This window comes from Polypterus senegalus, chromosome 8, assembly GCF_016835505.1.
Source record: "Polypterus senegalus isolate Bchr_013 chromosome 8, ASM1683550v1, whole genome shotgun sequence".
NCBI lineage: Eukaryota > Metazoa > Chordata > Cladistia > Polypteriformes > Polypteridae > Polypterus > Polypterus senegalus.
In genome coordinates this window covers 86,044,089-86,066,184 of record NC_053161.1, presented here as the reverse complement: position 1 = coordinate 86,066,184, position 22,096 = coordinate 86,044,089, and the positions used below count along the sequence as shown (strand labels likewise).

Below are 22,096 nucleotides of genomic sequence, written 5' to 3'. Positions count from 1 at the left end.
CCAACACAATCTCGCCTCTCTGACTGTGTCTCCCAATCGTCCAACTTGAGCTGACCCAATTCGTCGATCGCAATCGACCGATAGATCGCAATGGCAGTGCAGGTAGATCACGTTGCATTAAAAAAATTTTTTTTTAAATGTTAGTCTATCATATATCCTCCCTATGGCATTTACCACTTGACTGACATACAGGGCGGCCAGTCTGAGATCTCTTCTCTTCTAACACACTAGTCATCCCGCACACATGATCAAACGCGTGAGCTACTGCAAAACTCTGTGATCTAGTTAGCCTTCCAATTTATATCGACTAAAGAAGGGATTTTAAAAAAATTGTTTGGAGAGGGTATGGGCTGGATGTGGAATTGGAAGAGGATTTTTTTCTCACAATGTCACAATCGAAGTGCGTTTGTCTGATCTGTCAATCTATCACTGCTATTCCAAAGAAGGAAAATGTGGAAAGGCACTTTCGAACTGTTCATAAAAACTATGAAACTGACTTCGTTCCGAAAAGCGATCTGAGAAAGAGAAAGGAGAGGGAACTAAAATCGCAGTTAATTGGATAGCCGTCATTTTTCACTCGGCTGAAGTCAAAAGCACCTTGACTGTATTATTCGGCTCTGTAGTGACCATAAATGTATTGAATTGTTATATTTATATATATATATATATATATATATATATATATATATATATATTATTTATATTATAGGTAGATCATTTCGACCTGGTCATTTTAAAAGTAGCTCGCAAGCTAAAAAAATTGTGGGCATCCCTGCTCTAATGTACTCATTTCTAATCTTTTCCATCCTTGTCACACCCAATGCAAATCTTAGCATCTTTAATTCTGCTACCTCCAGCTTTGTATCCTGCTTTCTGGTCAGTGCCACTGTCTCAAACCCATATAACATAGCTGGTCTCACTACCATCCTGTAGACCTTCCCTTTCACTCTTGCTAATATCCATCAGTCACAAATCACTTATGACACTCTTCTCCACCCATTCCACCCTGCCTGCACTCTCTTTTTCACCTATCTTCCATAATCTCCATTACTCTGTACTATTTAAACTCACCCACCTTCGCCAACTCTACTCCTTGCATCCTCACCTTTCCACTGACCTCCCTCTCATTTACACACATGTATTCTGTCTTGTTCCTACTGACCTTCATTCCACTCCTCTCCAGAGCATAACTCCACCTCTCCAGGGTCTCCTCAACCTGCTCCCTGCTATCGCTACAGATCACAATGTCATCAGCCAACTTTATAGTCAACGGGGACTCTAATCTCGTCTGTCAACCTGTCCATCACCATTGCAAATAAGAAAGGGCTCAGAGCCGATCCTCGATGTAATCCCACCTCCACCTTAAATGCATCCATCACTCATACCGCAGACCTCACCACAGTCACACTTCCTTTGTACATATCCTGTACAACTCTTACATACAGTACTTCTCTGCCACTCCTGACTTCCTCATACAATACTACAACTCCTCTTGAATCACCCTGTCATATGCTTTCTCCAGGTCCACAAAGATGCAATGCAACTCCTTCTGGCCTTCTCTATACTTCTCCATCAACACCCTCAGAGCAAACATCACATCTGTGGTGCTCTTTCTTGGCATGAAACCATACTGCTGCTCACTAATCATCACATAACTTCTTAACCTAGCTTTCACTACTCTTTCCCATAACTTCATGCTCTGGCTCATTAATTTTATCCCCCTGTAGTTACTACAGTCCTGCACATCCCCGTTATTTTTAAATATCGGCACCAGTACTCTTTTCCACTGCTCAGGCATCCTCTCACTTTCCAAGTTTCCATTAAACATTCTTGTTAAAAACTCCACTGCCATCTCACCTAAACACCTCAATGCACCCACAGGTATGTCATCTGGACCAACATTCTTCATCCTCTTCATAGCTGTCCTTACTTCCTCCTTGCTAATCCGGTGCACTTCCTGATTCACTATCTCCACATCACCCAACCTCTTCTCTCTCTCGTTCTCTTCATTCATCAGCCTCTCAAAGTACTCTTTTCATTTGCTCAACACAGTCTCCTCGCTTGTGAATATGTTTCCATCTTTATCCTTTATCACCCTATCCTGCAGCACATCTTTCCTAGCTCTGTCCCTCTGTCTAGCCAATCAGTTCTGGTCCTTTTCTCCCTCCTTACTGTACCTCTCAAACAGCTCATCATACACCTTTTCTTTAGCCTTCATCACCTCTCTCTTCACCTTACACCTTATTTCCTTGTATTCCTTTTTACTTTCTGTATCTCTCTGACTATCCCAATTCTTCTTTCCTAACCTCTTCCCCTGTATACTCTCCTGTACTTCTCCATTCCACCTTCAGGATTAATTTTCCTTATTCCTCTGTCGAGGTGTTCACTACGCACCCTTTTTGCATCCTTACTACTTCTGCTGTAGTTGCCCAGCTGTATGTCTGGTAAGTCTTCACTGCCACCTAGTGTCTATCTTACGTCGTCCCTGAACTCAACATTGCAATCTTCCTTTTTCAACTTTCACAATTTGATCCTTGGTTCTGCCCTCATTCTTCTCCTCTTCTTGATCTCTAATGTCATCCTACAGACCACCATCCTACGCTACCTAACTATGCTTTCCCCTGCCACCACTTTTTGGTCTACAATCTCCTTTAGACTGAGCATCCTGCATAGAATTTAATCTACCTGTGTGCATCTTCCTCCAATCTTGTACGCCACCCTATGTTCCTCCCTCTTCTTAAAATACGTATTCACCACACCCATCGGTTTTGCAAAATCCACTACCATCTGACCTTCTGCATTCCTCTCCTTGACACCATGCCTACCCATCGCCTCTTCATCAACATGTCCATTGAAATCTGCCCCAATCACCACTTGGATACAATCTCCACCACTTGATCCAACTCACTCCAGAAATCTTCTTTCTCCTCCATTGCATACCTAACATGGAGGGCATATGCACTAACAACATTCATAATCAAACATTCAACTTCCAACTTCATAATCATCGCTCTGTCTGACACTCTTTTCACCTCGAAAACACTCTTGACATACTGTTCCTTAAAGATAACCCCTACCCCATTTTTCCTCACATCCACACCATGATAGAAAAATCTGAACCCACCTCTGATCCATCTGGCTTTACTTTCCTTCCATTTAGTCTCTTGCACGCACAATATATCAGCCTTTTTTCTGTCCATTATATTGACTAACTCTCTCTTTTTACCAGTCATATCGCCAACATTCAAAGTTCCTACTCTCACTTTCACTCTCTTTACCTTTGTCCTTTCCTCCTGCCTCTGGACACGCCTTCCCCATCTTATACTCCTTCTTTGGTCAACAGTAGCCCAGTTTCCGCCAGCACCCTATTGGCTAGCAGTACTAGTGGTGGCCATTGTTAACCCGGGTCTCGACTGATCTGGTATAGAAATCTTTATTGTTAACTACATATTGATCTGGCAAAATTTTATACCGGATGCCCTCCCTGATGTGCTCTCCTCATTTATACAAGAAACACACTGGTTTGTGCATTCCCTGTGGCGGGGTTCTTAGAATGAACACCAATTGAGTAAAAAATGATGAATGGATCCAATGTTTTTAAAGATATAACATTTGGCAGTTGCTCCTATGTACAGCAGTCAGAGAGTCTGACAGGTGTGTGTGTCACAACTGCATGGACCTGGTAGAAAACTGCAGGAATGGGTGTCTACATGCTTTAAGTTTTTGCATATGCACAGTTCAGCTGGGGATGGGCTTCAGGAATAATACATAGGATTATGTGAATCTTTCTGTTGGATTTTCTTTCTACTTTTATACTTGGTGACTGTTATGAAGTACAAGAATATTTCAGTATATAAACAAGAGTTACTGTAGGTAGCAAGTGGTGTTACCTATTATATTTTGGTGGCATCTCTTGTAGTTAAGCAATTTCTCCTGAGGTCTGGTAACATTAAGTGGGTTAAGCATGTTAGGAACATTACAAGAATAAAGATGGTGTAGGAACTATTGAAATAAACAGCCATCTGTTGGCTATTAAATCAACAAAATGCCTGAGTGAGTGCTAATCCTCTGCAGGGTTTCCAGGGTGTACAATATTAGGACATGCATTTGATTGTTTTTTATATTTAGACATATATTTACAAATACAATTAATTGTATTCTGCTCTATCATAATTGCTCTATTTACAGAAGAATTATGATGTTCGTAATTTTAATGTCACGTTTGGCAGTGTTTCTAATTCATTTACAGTACTGACCTTTACTGTGTTGCATCTTTTAATAGATTCTAAAGTCAATTCAATTTATTCATTTATAGTGCATTTCATTAAGTGCAGGCGTATACTGCTAACCCATGTTCACATTTATATTATGGCAACAGTAAATAATACATTTACAAACATAAACAAATATATTCATTCTAAAATATTATACAACATGCTTTCTATTAATTCAGTGCACTGTAAATTGCATAAAAGAAAGTAAACAACAATTTGCTTGATGAGCCCGGTTGAGGTTCTCTGTGTTCCCTATAATAACATATCACTAAATCACTGCTGTTATGTTTTGAAGTTATATATTTCTTCTTCTACAGAAAGTATGTAAAAAATATTAAGTAAAATAAATCCTTGAAAAACCTCATAATCCATTGTTAATAAAGTTGTGGGTTGTGCATACATGTATCACATTAATATATTGTGCATTAGGCCTGTCTGAGAAATTTATGTTGTATGTAGTAATAACATTTTTTTTTTATTTTGTCACTGTGTCCTAGTAATGAAACTTACCATCAGTTTCAGTTGTTTAAGTCTGAACAAGACCTTCAGTATCTGAAAGGTCTCTTGCACTGAATAAATTTCATTATTTGACATATCTGCATGGCACAAATGAAGAGAGCAAGATAGAGGGAGCAAACTTCTAATTTGATTATTTTGAACATAAAGTTCTTTCAGGTTGGAAAGGTTTTGGATTCCATCTAAAGATTCCAGCTGAAAAGGAAAAGAAAAGTTACACTAATAACACTTTAAAAATAAAACCATTGCCAAAGCATAAGAGATAACAATAAAAGAACATATGCAACTCTGTTTACATTTAGAGCAGACGTCTGCAAGTGTAAGAAAAATACTATTTTAAAATTTCTGTTTCCAAAAAATTAAAGCACTTAAAGTCATTATATATGGGAAAAAAGTTTGTTTCTCTGATATCAGATGAAAGGGTACTTCTTTTAATTATAAATAATCAGGACTACAGAAATAATATTTGACTTCTTCTGACAGTAGAGAAAAGTGCATTAATAGTAGAAGAACTTTAAAATCATCAGCTTCTCTCATTGAAACAAATGTACTGAACAATATTTCCATGAAATTTAGCATAGTTAATAATTAAACCTAGATTCATATTCACATCATTAAAAAAGCCCTTTACTAAAATTTCATAAGACACTAAGTACTAAGTAGTTTTCTGTACACAATATTTCTATTTTTTTTGGCAAGGGATAATATAATTCACAGGCAGTGTAGTGCAGTGGTTAAGGCTTTGGACCTAACACTTCAATCCCTGATGCAGTGATCCCGCTATTGACACATAGAGATTGTATGTACTCCCCACATATGCATAGCAATTCAGGAATTAGTAGTTGTTTATGTTTACCTGCACAGTACAGTGCATTGGAGCTACTAATCTGTATGTATTGACCCAACAAGAAGAAGTGAAGAGAAGGTTATAAGCCTCACTGCCACAAAGAACTTTGGTGTTTAAGCATGACGGCAAAGACTTAACAGTATCATGAATGAAATGGTAAATCAACTTCAGACACGCCACACCACTTACTTTTTAAAAAAAGTCGGGACAGGCCACCTTCTTGGATCTTAACTGACTGCTTCCACAGCCTTGCATGATTCTTTTGTCTTTTCTTCTGATCTGTTTGTTGTATGTGGAGAGAAAATGCATTTGCATTTCCACTTATATTAAATGTGGATACCACTGATAGAAACAGTCCAATGCTCAATATATAGGATAACAAAGTAGCTTCAGTAATTAAGTTATGAAACAATATATGCAGTGACTAATTCTACATTTTAAAAATTACTTTTGATTATTTATTTCCAGAAATACTTAATCATTGTATGCCTAATTTAAAAATTTGTTGTTATCAAAAATATCTGTAGTGTCAAATTCTATATTTTGGTAATTACTGGTTGTTATTTACCCTTAAAAAAGAATACTTATTTTATGTTATGATTAATAAATTAAAATGTAGGTTAAAAAAGAAAAGAAAAACAACACCAACAACAAAATATTTTTTTAATAAAAGCAAGTTGTTTTTAAAATGTTCTATTAAGTTTGTATTATGCTTTACAAACCTCTTAGTGTAACAGCACTAGCAGCTAAAATGCTTTTGTTACTAAATATAAGTTTAACAAAAAGCACCTCTGTCAAGACTGCTGTAAAAGTGCAAGAGGGCAAATATCATGGACTGTGTGTGGTGTCTCATATTCTTGTAATAAACTGGATGACTTGGAAGAATAAAGTTCAAGAACTATTGATCTAGGCATGCCCATGGGTCATCTCTCAGTGGATCTGAACATCTTTCATTACATGTGCCAAATGACTATTCTAACTACATTTCCAAACCAAGACAAACAGGCAACACTCAATCTGAAGAAGCAGTGGTTCTTCTCCTATATTGCTAAGCTAACAATTCTATTCCCACATTGCTGAGCTAGTTACCCCATTTCCAAGACTAGCCAAACAATGACTGTCAGTGTCGCATGAGTTGTTCGGGAATCTCAACCAGACGAGGGGATAGTTCCTTACCTGGACGGGAGGCTCCGAGCAGGCATATAGGCATCCCAGCCAGGAGAAAAGAAAGAGCAAGACCCAGAACAGATGGCCAGAAGGGATGGATGGACAGCCCATCAGACGCTGCTGTGGATACGTTATTCACCCAGGACATGAGATGGCAGTGGCCTTCCATATCAACGCCCATTTGGGAACCAGGAGGAATGCTGGGAGAAGTAGTCCAGCAACACAGCCCTGCCAAGGACCATGGGTGCGGCAAGGGGGCGATGTTGGTGGATGTGCGCCCTAATTTATGGGTCCAGGTGAGTCAGAGCTGGGAGTACATGGAGCAACACTCGACTGGAAGAGGGCAATGCGGCGGTGAGAGAAATTGTGGAAAGCGAGAGAGAGTGAGAAAGATTATTTGTACTTTTCAAGGTATTGTGTGTAATAAACACATCATTATTTGAATCCGAAACTCTTTGTGTGATCGTGTTGTGGGGTTTGGGGCCCACTGACACCCGGATCCATCACACGGTACACATGAGCTTTATTCTGGCCACTTGCATTCATAATCTATTTTATTTTGTGCCCACAAGAGGGCATGTTATTTGCAAAAAGAGGAGATGCAATTTTTTGATTCCCGAACTGGAAACATTTGAATTTTTGGCTGCTCCTTGATATACTGGTGATGAAACTTGTGCACAGAAGAGAAGACATGAACAGACAAGAGTAGAGAATGGACTCAATGACCTGAACTCTTGCTCCAGAAATACAGGAAAGCACCTGAATCCTGATGTACCTCCTGCAAGATACAGAGGCATACTGTCAAAACCTTCTTCTAAATCTATGAAGCACATGTAGACAGAATTGGCAAATTCCCATGACCACTCAGATTATTCACTGTTCCACTCAAATCAGAAATTTGGGTAACAGATGAAGTCCCCATTACAGAATCCTGGCAAAGATGTACCCAGGGATATTGAGAAATGTAATTCCTTGTAACTGAAATAGAGTCTCTTGTGTCCCTTTTTAAAAATGTGGACCACCACTCCAGTCTGCTAGTTCTCAGAGATGGCCTCTTCCATTCACAATGTGAAGAGATGAATTAGCCAAAGTATGTTCCACAAAATCTAGTGCTTTTAGAATTTCTGGTTGGACCTCATCTACCCCTGTGGCCTTACCAATATAAAGAATTTTTATTACTACAGTGACCTCAGTCAGAAAGGTAGATCCAACCCCTCCAATGCTTATTTCAATTTCTCTCCTGAGCAGGGTATATGCACAGGGTTTAGAAGTTCCTCAAAGTGTTCCAACAACCTCTCAAGAAAATGTCTAAATTTGGTTAATGTTTCAGAACCCAACAGTTTTCCAAACCCTCTTCAAGGCCACCCATATGTCATTTGCAACTGAGGGATGGCAGTAGATGGGGCAGGAAATATTCAAGTTCAAAGAGGCAGGCAGTAGTATTGTACCAGGAGGCAGGAGAACAGAGTCTGACTATTCAAAAACATGAACCAAACTCATAAATAATGAAACAATTAAGGGTCTAGCATTAAAGACTCTTAGAAATGCCTTTTAGCTTCCTCTAGTGCTAAGGAAGATTCCAAAAGTCAAATGTACTGATTATCAAAAGTCAGATATGCAGAAATGAGATTCAAAGTCAAAAGAGATCAAGTAAAAAGTCCTTTCTCTATCTGGATATGTTTTCTTCTAACTAAAGCATAAATATAAAATATGTTGAGGAGTACATAAACAAACATAAACAAACCGTAAATCTAAAGAAAGTGCAAAAATGGGAAACACAGATCAGAGTACAACGTGACACAGTAAACTGCCCTTATACATCAGCAATTGCTTCAGACATTTTTGTTGCCACTAAATTTTTGCCATTTAGTACTTCATAATCAAATTAAAGACCTTCCTGTCAACATTGTTTGGAAGGTGTTTTTCTCTAACAACTTTCGACAACATGTCTTACTGCTGTTATCTGCTAATGGGTTCAAGTTAGAGATGAAATGATTGAGTGAAATGATTGGATTTAGAAGTGAAATCATTCACATGGAATTGAATTTGCAGCAAAACTCAGTGTTTGCAAAAAAATTTGTGAAACAAATGGTGTTTCACTTCTAGCAAAATACATCCCATTGACAAGAAGAAAGGAAATTATTTCCTGTCTGGATGCGTTTTTGTGCTTATTTCCACTTGCATCTGCCTGATATTTACCACTTAAATCAAGATTTCAACTGAAAAAAAAGTCATTAGACTCATTTCCTGTCATATGTAGTTCATTCTTTTGTTCATCAATTCATTTTCCAAACCCATTTATACTGAGTAGGGTCACATAGAAGCTGGAATGTATCCCAGCAAGCATTGGGTGCAAGGCAGGAACAATCTCTAGACAGGGTGCCAGTCCATCTTAGGGTGAACACACTCACACAGAACACTCACTAGCACAGGTTTAGCAACACCAATGTCTTGGGTAATTCATTTATTTTTTTTCTGAGCCATAGCTAAATGGTGGAGTCATTTTATCTACAGATTTCATGAGCACTGCACTACTGTATATTCTAGTTGTTGGTGATGATGTTCATTACTGGTCATGTGAGCATAGTTCATGATGCCACACATAGACATGGCATATGACATCATCATGCTGCCATTAAAAAAATGGTGGTATGCACAGTCTGGCATAAAAATATTACAAAAATTAGGATAGAGATAGAAAGGACATTAACCTGTATTATAATGTTTTACTTTTTTATTTTGACTGCCATTTTTTACTTTTGTTTTGAACTTTGGTGCTTGGTTTTATAGCTTTTATATTCATGGTTTGACCCTCTCTTCTCTTCTCCTTTACTCATAAAAAGAAAACGTGTCACTTCCCAATCCATTTCCATTACTTAAAATATAAATTCTTGCAGAATCACTTTTCTCAGTTATTACACTGGGTAGAATTTGTTTCTTCTCCCATGTTAGTGTGGGGTTTTCTTTGTGTTCTCTTAGTGCCATGTGCTAAGCTGGTGCTACTGTGTGCTCATGGGTGATTCTTACATTGTACTCAGAGCTAAAGGGATAGGCTGTGGCAACCATGACCCTGTGAATGGATTAAGCAGGTGAGGATATGGTTGAATAAGGAAAATAAAATTTGTATTTGTTATGTAGATTTTAAATGTTAAACTTGTAAACTTGCTTTGCCTTAAACATTTATAGTACAGTATACATAATGTGTTGCATAATCAAGTTACTGGTAAATTTAATTAATAAATTATTAGTAAGCTGTAAATATAGAGAGATATTTAAGTACCTTGTTAGAGTCTAAATGTAGCTCGACCAAATTACTTAGAACAGGCATGCTTCTTATTATTTTTATTTGATTGTGTGATACATTTAGGATCATGAGCGCCTTGCAGTGCTGAAGCCATCTCAAGCTACTGATAACATTATAGCTCAGCTTTAAAACTTTAATCTGTTGAAAAATACTGACATCTGGCATACTGAAAGACAGAATAAACAATAAAATAATTACTAGAAGAATGAAAGTAAACAAGATATAATAATTTTCACTTACAGTAGATATTATTGCATTAAAAATAACCATTAACTAAATGCATGTCATAAACTAAAATCAAGTTGTTCTTTATTATCAACAGAATTTATTAAAAGCCTATCTCTAAAAATTTTTGTTTTTGAAATAAACTTACTTTTTTAAAGCATTTAGGGATGCATCCAGTTCAGAGATATTTTTAAAAGGATACAGGCTTTCATCTTCCAGCTCTGCCAGCTCATTTAAGGATATATCAACCTTAAGAATTCTATAGAATAGTAGAATAAAGGAAGGAAATAATTACTCTGCCATTTATTACTGCCTCCTTATTCAAAATGTTTCAGTAGCTTAAATATAAGAGCAATGCTGATTTGTCATCAAGAAGCCTCAAAAATATTCTTCAATTAATGAAAAAAGTAAAAAGGTCACTGGGCGGCCTAGTGGTGCAGTGGTAGCGCTGCTGCCTCGCAGTTAGGAGACCTGGGTTCGCTTCCTGGGTCTGCACCCTGCCTGGGATTGGTTCCTGCCTTGTGCCCTGGGATTGGCTCCAGCAGACCCCCGTGACCCTGTGTTCAGATTCAGCGGGTTGGAAGATGGATGGAAAAAGGTCACTGAAATCCAACTACTCTTGTCCAGCATGGTTTCAATTATAAACTAAAACAGTCTTCATTTTATATAACACTTCTGACAGCATTTTTCAGAGAAATTCATTTAAAATTAGAAATATCAAAATTGCCAACTGATCAGTGTACTAAAATAAATGATGGGATTGCCAAATAAAAACTGAAAAGCAAACAGTGAAAGATATTAGGTGCAGGGGAGTAAATCCAAAAAACTTTTAACAGCAAGAGCCATAAAACAGGACATGAAACTATAAACTAAGTAAAAGGGTGCATGACAAATTCGTAACTACAGAACACTATACATTTTTTGCAGCTTTTACAACTAATGGCCCATAACAGTGTGCAGATTGGTAGATTCATTAATTTCAGAGTAAATAAGAGCAAATATTAAAACCTGTAAAGGAAGAAACAATGATTTAAAAAGCCAGACAGAGCAGGTGAATTATTATTTTGGATGATAATCTCAAGACAGTGGATATTTAATGAGCAGATTTAAAAAAATAGTTCTAGAGGATTCCTAGACATGAGCAGATGTTGCTAGTGTCAGAAGATTTGAACTACCAGGTTTATATGATTTGAGCAATATAGAACAGTAATCGAGGACATTAGAGAAAATGGTTATAAAAAGAGATTTGGGTGAATGGATTTAATTTTTAACATTGAGCATTACTAACAGCATCACTAACCTGAATTATAGTACATCCATTCATCTATTTCTTAACCTGCTTATACATTTCAGGTAAATTATAGTACACCCTTTTTATTGCTATAACAATAGACTGTATATATTAATAATTTTCTTTTAGCTTACATGGTAAATAGCATAATTCAGCATTGTTATGGAATACATTAACTTTTAAAAAATGTAACATGTCCTGCATTAAATATGTGTAATAAATACCTTTCTGGGTATCCTGTTACTGGAAACTTGTCTCTGTAGGAAGCAATGGTAAAAGATAAATAGACAAATGCTATATAAATTGCTAAAGCTACATGTTAGAATACATCTTTTTGCAAATAGAAAAAATAAAAACTGTTGGCCTTAGAAATGTTATCTATAAAGAAGATTCTAAATAATATACTGTAACTTTTGGAATTTGTGATATGGTATTTTAAAAGGAACCGTTTCAAAATAACATTCTCAAAGTTCAGAGTCTATTGAGCCAGGGCTTATCCCTACAGTAATGGGTGCAAGAAAAGCAGCAGTTCCAGGTAGGATGCCTGTTCATGCGAACCTATGCATACATCAACAATATAATAATAACAAATTAACCTAACCTGCAGGTCTTTACATATGTAGGAAGAAAAGAGGCTTTGCAGAATGTGCAAACTCCACACAGATAACAATTATGGCACACTGTTCAAACCGAGGACATTCCATCTACAGAATGAGTAAGCTGCGGTAATCACTGTTCCATGGTGCCACCTATTTTTCAAAGTATAATAGTAAAGTTAAAATATGTCTATAGCAACTTATTGTTTTATAATTATAGATATTCAGCCTCTTTGGTATAATGCCTATAGGAATGAACTTTAAACTAGTAGACAACCAGTGCAGTTTCCACCTCATACTGAGTGTGTGAGCCATAGTAAGTAGTTAACCTTTATGCTATTCAACTTTTTAAAAAAGTAGATAATGTAAACAAATATTAATTTTATTGATTAGTCACCTTTGGAAAAGTCAATAGAAAATGTACAATAAATTTTCAATAACAATAATAATAAACTGCATGGAAGGTCATTTATTGATTGGTTTTTTTTCATTAAAAATGTATCTATGAATAAAACAAAAGTGCATTCAGCAAAGCATAGTGATTAAATAGTATTTCTTCAGTTTCCCATTATCCTAAATAGAAAAAGTAAGTTAGAGAAACATCCATCCATCCATCCATTTTCCAACCCGCTGAATCCGAACACAGGGTCACGGGGGTCTGCTGGAGCCAATCCCAGCCAACAAGGCAGGAACCAATCCTGGGCAGGGTGCCAACCCACAGCAGGACACACACAAACACACCAAGCACACACTAGGGCCAATTTAGAATCGCCAATCCACCTAACCTGCATGTCTTTGGACTGTGGGAGGAAACCGGAGCGCCCAGAGGAAACCCATGCAGAAATGGGGAGAACATGCAAACTCCACGCAGGGAGGACCCAGGAAGAGAACCCAGGTCTCCGAACTGCGAGGCAGCAGCGCTACCACTGCGCCACCATGCCACCAAGTTAGAGAAACATTACATTTTAATTCTTGCAAAAAAAAAATAATAATAAATAACAAAACTGACTATGCTACATTTCATTCACTGATCCACTATTTGTTATTCAGGGTAATGGACAACCACAGCCTACCCCAGCAGGATGAGGCTCTAGAAAAGAGCCAACTTAGATGAGACACTAGCCCATCTGAGGTCACATTGATGCATAAAATTACATTTACTCAAACCAGACCAATTCACCTATCAACCTATGCTGTCAAATCACATTCATAACACACATACACATTTGTACATTTATATTAACATAGTGGCATAAAATGAAAAATAACACGCAAAAACAAATTAAGACATTTTTTCACATCAATGTCTCCTATATCTGGAATTGGTTAGTGTGGAAAAAAATAAAGTACATATGACATTTAAGCAAAGATGTGATATTGAACATCATAACCAGGCCTCCAAAGACAGTACATTTAATGTGTTCCTTCTGTCCTTTCTCACATCAGCCATCAGCATAAATTATAATATTTTCATAATATAGAGTAGTTTAAAGGAATATTCCAATCAAAAATAAAATTTTTAAATGTTACTTACCCAATGTAGTTTGTAGTTATGGCCAAGAAAAAACTGAATGTCACATTTTCATGCACAACAGAGGTAAAAAAAAGTTTTTGAAAGAAGAGTAATCTGCGTAGACCAATGCTGCATAACAACCAACTACATCAAAAATGCCAATGAAAAAAATATCTCATTACTTGTGTGACATAGTCCACATGTCAAGTCATCCAGTCGTATGCTCACATTGTCCTAAACACATTTATTTTTACTAAAATATTGTTAAAGAAACCTTTTCTGGAAAATGCTTTTATGAACAAAAATTGAACACACTCAGGCAAGAATATGCATTTGAATTAGAGACCTGCCTCTAATTCACAGTGGTGGGACAAAACTGGGGTACATTGGTGTTATTTAGCAGCAGTCTTTGAAACTGCATGGGTGAATTGACCTTCTACTTGTTAAAGAATTTCAGATATGCACAAGTGTGAGATATATTTTTCTTTCTGGTCATGTTTTTCTTTGCTTTTCTTTAAGATTTAATCTTCAGTTACACATGTGAGTCAGTGCACTTTGCAGAATATTACCGAATGAATAGTCTGTTCCAGGGCTGGACTACTGACCAATGAAGGGGAGGTACAATGTTCTGTTGTGCTCCACTTTTGTTCACATGACAGCTTTGGTTATTTCAACAATATTTTAGAAAAAATGCATGTGTTTGGGACATTGTGAGCATACCTCTGGATGACTTGACGTGTATTATGCAACACAAAAAATGTGACTTTTTTTGAGGAAATTATAGATATTGTTTGCTCTCATCCAGCGTTAGAAAAGTTAAGATGGTCTTCACCTATTATAAAATAGACCTTGTTAAAAGGTTTTCTCGGCCATTACACTGAAAACTACATGGGTTAAGCAACATATAAAAATATCATTTATAGGTGGAGTATTCCGTTAAGGGTCTTGCAGCAGGACACATTGACCTATGAAGCAGAATAAAGGAGTACTTTAATTATTTTCTTAAAAATTAACCTTGTTGGTGTTAACCCCAAGCGTGATTCAGGCTCAGAATTTTATGTAATTATGGTTAAGCCCAAGTTAGACTCGGGGTGATGTGTAATGATCTGCTTTCAGTGTTAAGTCCGAATAACTTTCAGGACTGTGGATGAAATAATATCATGCTGCAAAAAAATCATGAATATTTCTATGTGTTCTGCCAGTTTATGGCAACTCATCAACATTCATGAGTGGGGAAAATGAAAAGCTATAAAGCCAGTTTTAGAACCAACGAATATTGAACCACTGGTCAAATCAAGCAATAGTAAAGACAATGTGAATTGGTCATCGGACGCTGGCAAGGACAGTGAAACTGATTCCTGTTCTGTAGATTCCAGTCTGCCATGTGTCAGTGATGTTTGTGTTTGGTGTCAGCTTCATAGCACTGATGACAATTTTGCACCTACCTGACTATGAATGAAGCCAATCACCCAGCACCAAAACTGTAAAAACTGTGGGATGTGAATCAGGCAATCATAAAAAAAATACAGTTGTATGTTGCTGATCATGACATAAATCTTGATGATAGTCTCATGTGTTAGAAGGGAAGGCTACCATTCATACAATACATTGCACCCAAACAGGCACAATTCAGTATCAAATTTTACATGCTGTGTGAAGCAAGGTGTGGCTACATCTGGAACTTGATACTTTACACCAGTAGAGGGACAGAGTGGAATGGCAAGTACAGTCAATACAGCATTGCTATATCATCTGTTCTGTCCCTGGCAGATACTTTGCTTGACCAAGGTTATTAATGATGGACAATTTCCATACATCACCTGAACTGCTTGAGATTTTAATTCAGAGGAGAATTGATGCAAACAACACTGTATGACTGGTAGGTCAGGCAGGTACTGACATTCTTCCTTGTCATGTACAAGAAACAGAAAAATATTATGAAATATCTTTCAACATCTGCTAAAACGTGTTTTGGTGAGTGTTGGTAAACACATCACATGAAACGTGTATACTAAATCTGCTTCAGTACAGCAGGGGTCAGATGACACAATTCCTATGGTGATTACATTGACATTTTGGTTTTTACACTTTTCTGTTACAAATAATATTTTTTGTTATAGAAATAAATTCACGACTTTTGGCTCATGTTTCCAGGGGCAAACAGGCTAAGGAGATAAATTAAGATCAGAAAAGTTATTGTAGAAAGATATTTTAGAAATCAAATAACTTTTTTAAATCTAGCACTCTGAATTCGCTCCAAATTAGAAATGTTGGTTTACCTGGGTTCTGAGCCAAAAACAAAATTGTATTTTATTTTCTTCAGTCTGGACTTCTTCATATCAAGACAAAAATGCGGACCTTCTGTTTTCACCAACCAAGTAAAGGGAAGGCTATCAATGAGTAAACAGTGATCTTCAATATATTGTCTTTCCAGCTTCTTTTCCATTTTTAGGCCTTTCCACTATAAAAAAACAGCAATATCTGTCATGAACGAATTTTCAGATGCTCATTAAATATATTAAATATGTATAAGGTTACTCAGATCAAGTACTTCATTTTAGTTCACGGACATATTTTAAAAATTATTTTAGATTTTCATTTTACCTTATATAGGGCTATAAAAAGATGGAATAATCATAAAATTTCATTTACAAAAAGTAACTATTTCAGGGACTTACAAGACAGATCTTATTTCTCTTCTTATTTGCCTTTCAGCAAATGCAAGTTAGTAAATATAACTTAACCAAATGCAAATTGATCATTTAATTTTGACATTAGATCAAGACGATCAATCGGTAGCTGATTAAAAGTGAGAATGAAAAACAAAATGATTTTTATTCCCCTTATTGTAGTACGTAAAGAGATTTCTTTCTTTTAGTTGCATTCTTGTTTTAAGCTTAAAACGGCAATAACTGTACCTTTATCTTTGCTGGTAAATTGTGTTAATTTCTCGTTTTGTTAGTTGTTAGAAAGTCTTATAAATGTTATTCCACCTCTGAGTAGTTGAAGGTGCATTAATCTTAAAACGACAAAAATGCCAACGGGGCTATTTCTTGCAGTTGCTACAACAACTTCTTAACAACATTCCTCCTATAAAACGATAACGATAGCGTAGTACACAAACTCTCCAATCGCAGCGTGTCTTATGTCTTACAACAAAGAACTACAATATCCACACTCCGCTTAATGTCCGGTAGCGCGCTCAGTGGAATTCTGGGACGCGTAGTTTTTTCAATCAGCAAAAGTTACCAGGAAAGCGAATGAATAACATAAGTAAAAAGCACAAAAATAATTAATGTACATGGTGTTTAACCCTAAACCTAGTTTCATAAACAAAAAATGTCGCAGTATGTTTCCAGCCACTACATCATAAGCATCAATATGAATCTTCGAAAGGGAACTACTTCTCCCATAGTGCTCAACGATGAACCCGGAATATGTGAAATGGAAATACGTGTCCTGTCACTTGTCCCGTTTATGTAGTGATATTGGTGTTGATTTTTCTTTCCGTTAAGTTCTAACGTTATTGTTTGATTTTTTTGCTCATCAAACTATGCACTGTCTGTTATAAAATGTATACAGCTTTCGCTATTTCTCTTGTTTTTCTTGGCTGCTGCAGCAACGTAGTGTTTTTGGAACTTTTAGTAAGGTTGGTAAAAATATAGTTACACTGGAAATGTTTTATTGAAGTTGTTTGTCGATATGTAATGCATATTTTAAGTGTGATTTACCTTATAACTGAACGATTTACTACGATATGAAAACTGTGCATTTTAGACATATTTCCTGTTCTTTATGTTATGAAAACCACTCGTGCAGGGACAATTGTACCAAGTGAATAAGCGCCTTTAGCATGGGAAAAGCGCTTTATGATTAAAATGTATTATTATTGTTATATTGTCCCGCCTTTCCACTTGTTTTTGTTTTATTGCACAAAAAGTATTCACCACCACAAGCCTACAATTCTTCCTTTTAACAGAGAAGGCTTCAATAAATATACAGTATAATGTGTAGAGATAGAAAGTATGATTTCTTTTCAAATACTAAGAATAGAGCAAAGGCTGTTTTATTTTATTTGTTTTTTTGGAAAACAGTCAAGTATAATTACTAGAAATACATTGTTAGAACCCATATTGCAAACAGTACCTTAAAGCTGAAAGTTTATTCTTTGTATTGGCTAAAAGTTGTTACGTTTTAGAATATAATATGTCTCACTGCCCACTGTTTTGTAGAGTCTTATGATTAGTTACAGTACATCATCAGCTTATAAGCAACTGTATAGTTTATTTTTTTATTCAGACATATGTTTTTGTTAATGCATGTTTTGTTTTGTTCCTACCTACAGAGATTTTCCAGGATGTGGAAACATTGTGACATTTGCCCAGTTTTTATTTATTGCATTTGAAGGTTTTATCTTTGAATCCAATTTTGGAAGAAAAAAAACAGCAATTCCACTAAGGTACTTTTAAATGGCTCTTTAAAAGTAAATAAGTGACATTTCAATGTGTTCTAAAACGCATAAGGTAGTCATAACTAAGGTTCACTTAATTGTATGTTGTTCAGTTTATTCTAGATAAAATGGTACTGATTATTGATAATTTCTTTTCCTAGAAACTATGCAGTTATGGTGACCATGTTCTTTGCAGTGAGTGTCATAAACAACTATGCTCTTAACTTCAACATTGCAATGCCTTTACATATGATATTCAGATCGGTAAGTGGAATTCTTTTACTCCTATGAGCTTTGTTGTAGAACACATCCAGGAGTATTACCTTCCTGATCATAGTATATAGGTGTTATGTTTGGTTATTACATACTTGTAATAGACATCTCATATTCATATACATTAAAATATTGTCTTTTTAAATGTAAATATGATTTTAAATTTTATTCTTCACTAGTTACATACTCACATCTGTGATTTGCCACCTTATTGTGGTAGAGGAGTTTGTGTGTCCCAATCATTCCTGGAGCTATGTTCTCCGGGTCACTTGCGACCCTGGTAGGGTCACCCAAGGCAAAGTGGTCCTAGATGAGGGACCAGACTAAGTGCAGTTCATATTGACCTCTTCGGAATGTCAAATCAAGGACTTGGTAACCTAGCTTGGAAAAAGGAAATCTGTGCTCTGCCCTGGAGTCAGGCCTGGTGGGGAGCTCTACAGCGATCACCTGGTGGTTGGCCTTTTTACCCATGGCAGATACTGAAGAAGCATCATGGGTCTGACCTCCAGTGGGCCCACCACCTACAGGAGGAGCCATAAGGGTTTTTTGCATCATGACTTGGGTGGCAGTTGAAGGCAGGTGCTTTGGCGGACCGATCCCCGGCTACCAAAACTGTTTCTAGGGACACGGAATGTAGTAATCAAAAAAGTTGGATTGCAGATACAATTGTCAGAATTTAGTTTGCTTCACAGGGTGTCTAGGCTCAGCGTTAGACATAAGGTGAGAAGAGCAGACTTTTGTGATGAGCTCAAAGTAGTGCCACTGTTCCTCCATATACAAATAAGTCAGTTAAGGTGGTTTGGACATCTGATTAGGATACTTTCCCATGGTGAGGAACCCTCTGGGCAGGCCAAGGGCTGGCTGGAGAGACTATATTTCTCAGATGGCCTAGGATCTCCTCTGTATCCCCTACAGAAAGCTGCGGGAAATGAGATGTCTTGGCATCTTTGACTGTTGCTTTCGTAACCTGGACCCGGATAAGCATCAGAAGATGGTTGAATGGATTGATGATAACATATTATTGGTGTTCTCTATTTTAAATGTTGCAAGATTAATTATCTTTATGACAAAATTGACCTAGGGGAATGGGCGCAGGTAGTCATGTATTGAAGTCTTTTTTACAAATTGATATCTGGCTAAATAAATATTGATCTTACTAACACAATGTACTATTTCTTCAGGTTCACATTATATCTGGTTTCAAAAGGTCAACTGTAAAGTAATAAAGGCATGCGAGGTACAGGAAATAAACTGATACACCACCACATGGCAGTTTTGAAAGCTATAGAATTTGACCATCACCTAGCATTCAGAGGAAGTCCTTACCGAAAAAACGGTGCACATGTGGCATAACAGTAAAGCTTTGGCCTTAAAAGCATTGTAGGTTCAAATACTACTACTGAAATTACAGGGTCACGAGTCACTTCCCCTGCCTGTGCTCCAATTTGAAAAATAACAGATATGTAACCAATTGTGTTTCTCATATTTTGTAAGTTGCCTTGGGAAGAAAAGTGTTAAGTAATAATAATAACCTCAAAAGTACAAATATACCTTCCTGGACAGTTAGCGTTTTTGATTAATTTTAATATTCAGCGGTCTACATGTGATATTTATTGGCTAAATAATTATATCTCAATTAATTAAACAATATAAACACTTTTTGTGACCTACAAAATGTACTGAAAGGCTGATGTTTTATTTGTCACTAGCTGCAGCCTGATGTGGTGTATGACTGCAGAAGTTTTCATCTTGCAACAAGCTGCACAAGTAGTGTAATGAGTAATGTAGGAAAATGTATCCTGAAAAATATAGGAGAGAGTAATTAATCACATTTACCTTTATTTAATTTTAATATCACCAGACAGGATTACATTGTTCAGGCATGACAGCTCTGTCAGCTGGTGAGGCTAGTTTGTTCTACCTAGACTGCAGTCTGCAGCTAAGAAACATGGGTCTAATTGGTAGTTCAGTTAATTGTCAAATTTATTAATAATAATTCAAACTAGGGGAAGGGAAAAGAAAAGGAAATGAAGAGTAAAATTGCTAAATTGCACTACACCTTAAAAAACAACTGACAAGGTGTGGTAACAATTACTTTTATTACATATTTTTCTGAAGGCTTTTAAGTTAAGAAATACATAGATAAATGAATTGTCATTTTTCATTTTAGCTTTCAAATTCTTAGACCTGGACTGAAATTTTGATTTATGGAGCTCAAAATGAATATATATGGTACACCATATATTAGAATGCAATTACTGCTGTATTTTTTACAAAACTACTTTGAAAAATTGTGTAGAGTTCTTTCTTCTCCATTATTATAAAGAAGCCTTTACCTGACAGTTTAGTTAACCTACTTAACACAACGACATTTGAAGGCAAATTAGGAATTTCCAAACAGATGTGCTTAAGCCACCACCTAATCAATAGCAGCATTATGGGGTGAAAAGGAGGCAGTTATGGGTTTTGGAACCAAAATGTAAATGTTAGATTTTGTTTTTTGCCTGCTTTAGTCGTTTAGCCATTTTTTGCTTTTGCATTTTCCCACCTTCTACCATATGCTAGTAAAGACTTTTTGTACCAATTAGTCAACAAGTAACTGAAAACACTTTTGTCTTTGCCCAGTGAAACAGGCTAGAGAATAGTGGGTTGCTGGTAAACATTTAAAGTCAAGTAAAGTTATACCTTTTATTGGTTAACTAAAAAAGATTACAATATGCAAGCTTTCGAGGCAACACAGGCCCCTTCTTCAGTCAAGTTCTTACTACATTCATAATGGCTTACACTGTACAACACCCTAGTACTACTGGTAAACATTTAAAAATTACAAGAAGTATCAGGTATGGGTAACCATTTACTTTTTCTCTTTCTATCTCTTGGTAAGAGGAGCTTTTTGTATGTCTTTAATACTCATACATCTTTTGTTGAATTGTTTTATACCATGCAGGGTTTGCCTTTTTTTTATAGTGTTGAATGTGATATTAGAAATGACGAGCGTACAGTAATCCCTCCTCGATCGCGGGGGTTGCGTTCCAGAACCATAGGTGAAAATCCGCAAAGTAGAAACCATATGTTTCTATGGTTATTTTTATATATTTTAAGCCCTTAGAAACTCTCCCACACTGTTTATAAATATTCTCTGCACATTTATACAGTAAACCCTCATTTATCGCGGTTTATCCGCTCCAGACAGATAAATGAATTTCCACGAAATAGTATTCTTTATTTATAAATCTAATATTTTTGCAGTTAGAGCATAGAAAACCTGTTTACGACCTTCTAAATACATTTTTTAACATTATTAGAGCCCTCTAGACATGAAATAACACCCTTTAGTCAAAAGTTTAAACTGTGCTCCATGACAAGACAGAGATGACCGTTCTTTCTCTGAATTAAAAGAATGCAAACATATCTTCCTCTTCAAAGGAGTGCGCGTCAGGAGCAGAGAATGTCAGAGAGAGAGAGAGAAATGTAAACAATCAAAAATCAATAGGGCTGTTGGGCTTTTAAGTATACGAAGCACCCGCGATAAAGCGGCCGCAATGAAGGGATCAATGTGAAGGTAGTCTTTCAGCATTTTTTACAGGAGCGTCCGTATCTTCTAAGCAAACAGCCTCTGTGCAAACAGCCCCTCTGCTCA

At 36.5% G+C, this 22,096-nt stretch overlaps 2 protein-coding genes across 4 annotated transcripts in view; one reads left to right on the top strand and one right to left on the bottom strand.

Annotated features, from left to right (window-relative positions):
* Positions 1-16,829, bottom strand: part of LOC120534098 (leucine-rich repeat-containing protein 23-like) — a 70,564-nt gene extending 53,735 nt beyond the window's left edge. Inside the window, exons 1-6 of the mRNA XM_039761369.1 lie at positions 16,652-16,829; positions 16,013-16,194; positions 11,849-11,881; positions 10,482-10,592; positions 10,085-10,274; positions 4,785-4,985 (exon numbers count right to left, since the gene is read on the bottom strand). Coding sequence (XP_039617303.1) covers positions 4,785-4,985; positions 10,085-10,274; positions 10,482-10,592; positions 11,849-11,881; positions 16,013-16,179 — 702 coding nt within the window. The 5' untranslated portion in view covers positions 16,180-16,194; positions 16,652-16,829. The remainder of the gene's footprint in view (positions 1-4,784; positions 4,986-10,084; positions 10,275-10,481; positions 10,593-11,848; positions 11,882-16,012; positions 16,195-16,651) is intronic.
* A 341-nt stretch (positions 16,830-17,170) lies between these two features.
* slc35b4 (solute carrier family 35 member B4) overlaps positions 17,171-22,096 on the top strand; it is a 43,268-nt gene continuing 38,342 nt past the window's right edge. For all 3 annotated transcript variants that reach the window (XM_039761368.1, XM_039761367.1, XM_039761366.1), the window contains exons 1-3: positions 17,171-17,382; positions 18,079-18,192; positions 18,345-18,447. In XM_039761368.1, coding sequence (XP_039617302.1) covers positions 17,306-17,382; positions 18,079-18,192; positions 18,345-18,447 — 294 coding nt within the window. In that variant the 5' untranslated portion in view covers positions 17,171-17,305. The remainder of the gene's footprint in view (positions 17,383-18,078; positions 18,193-18,344; positions 18,448-22,096) is intronic.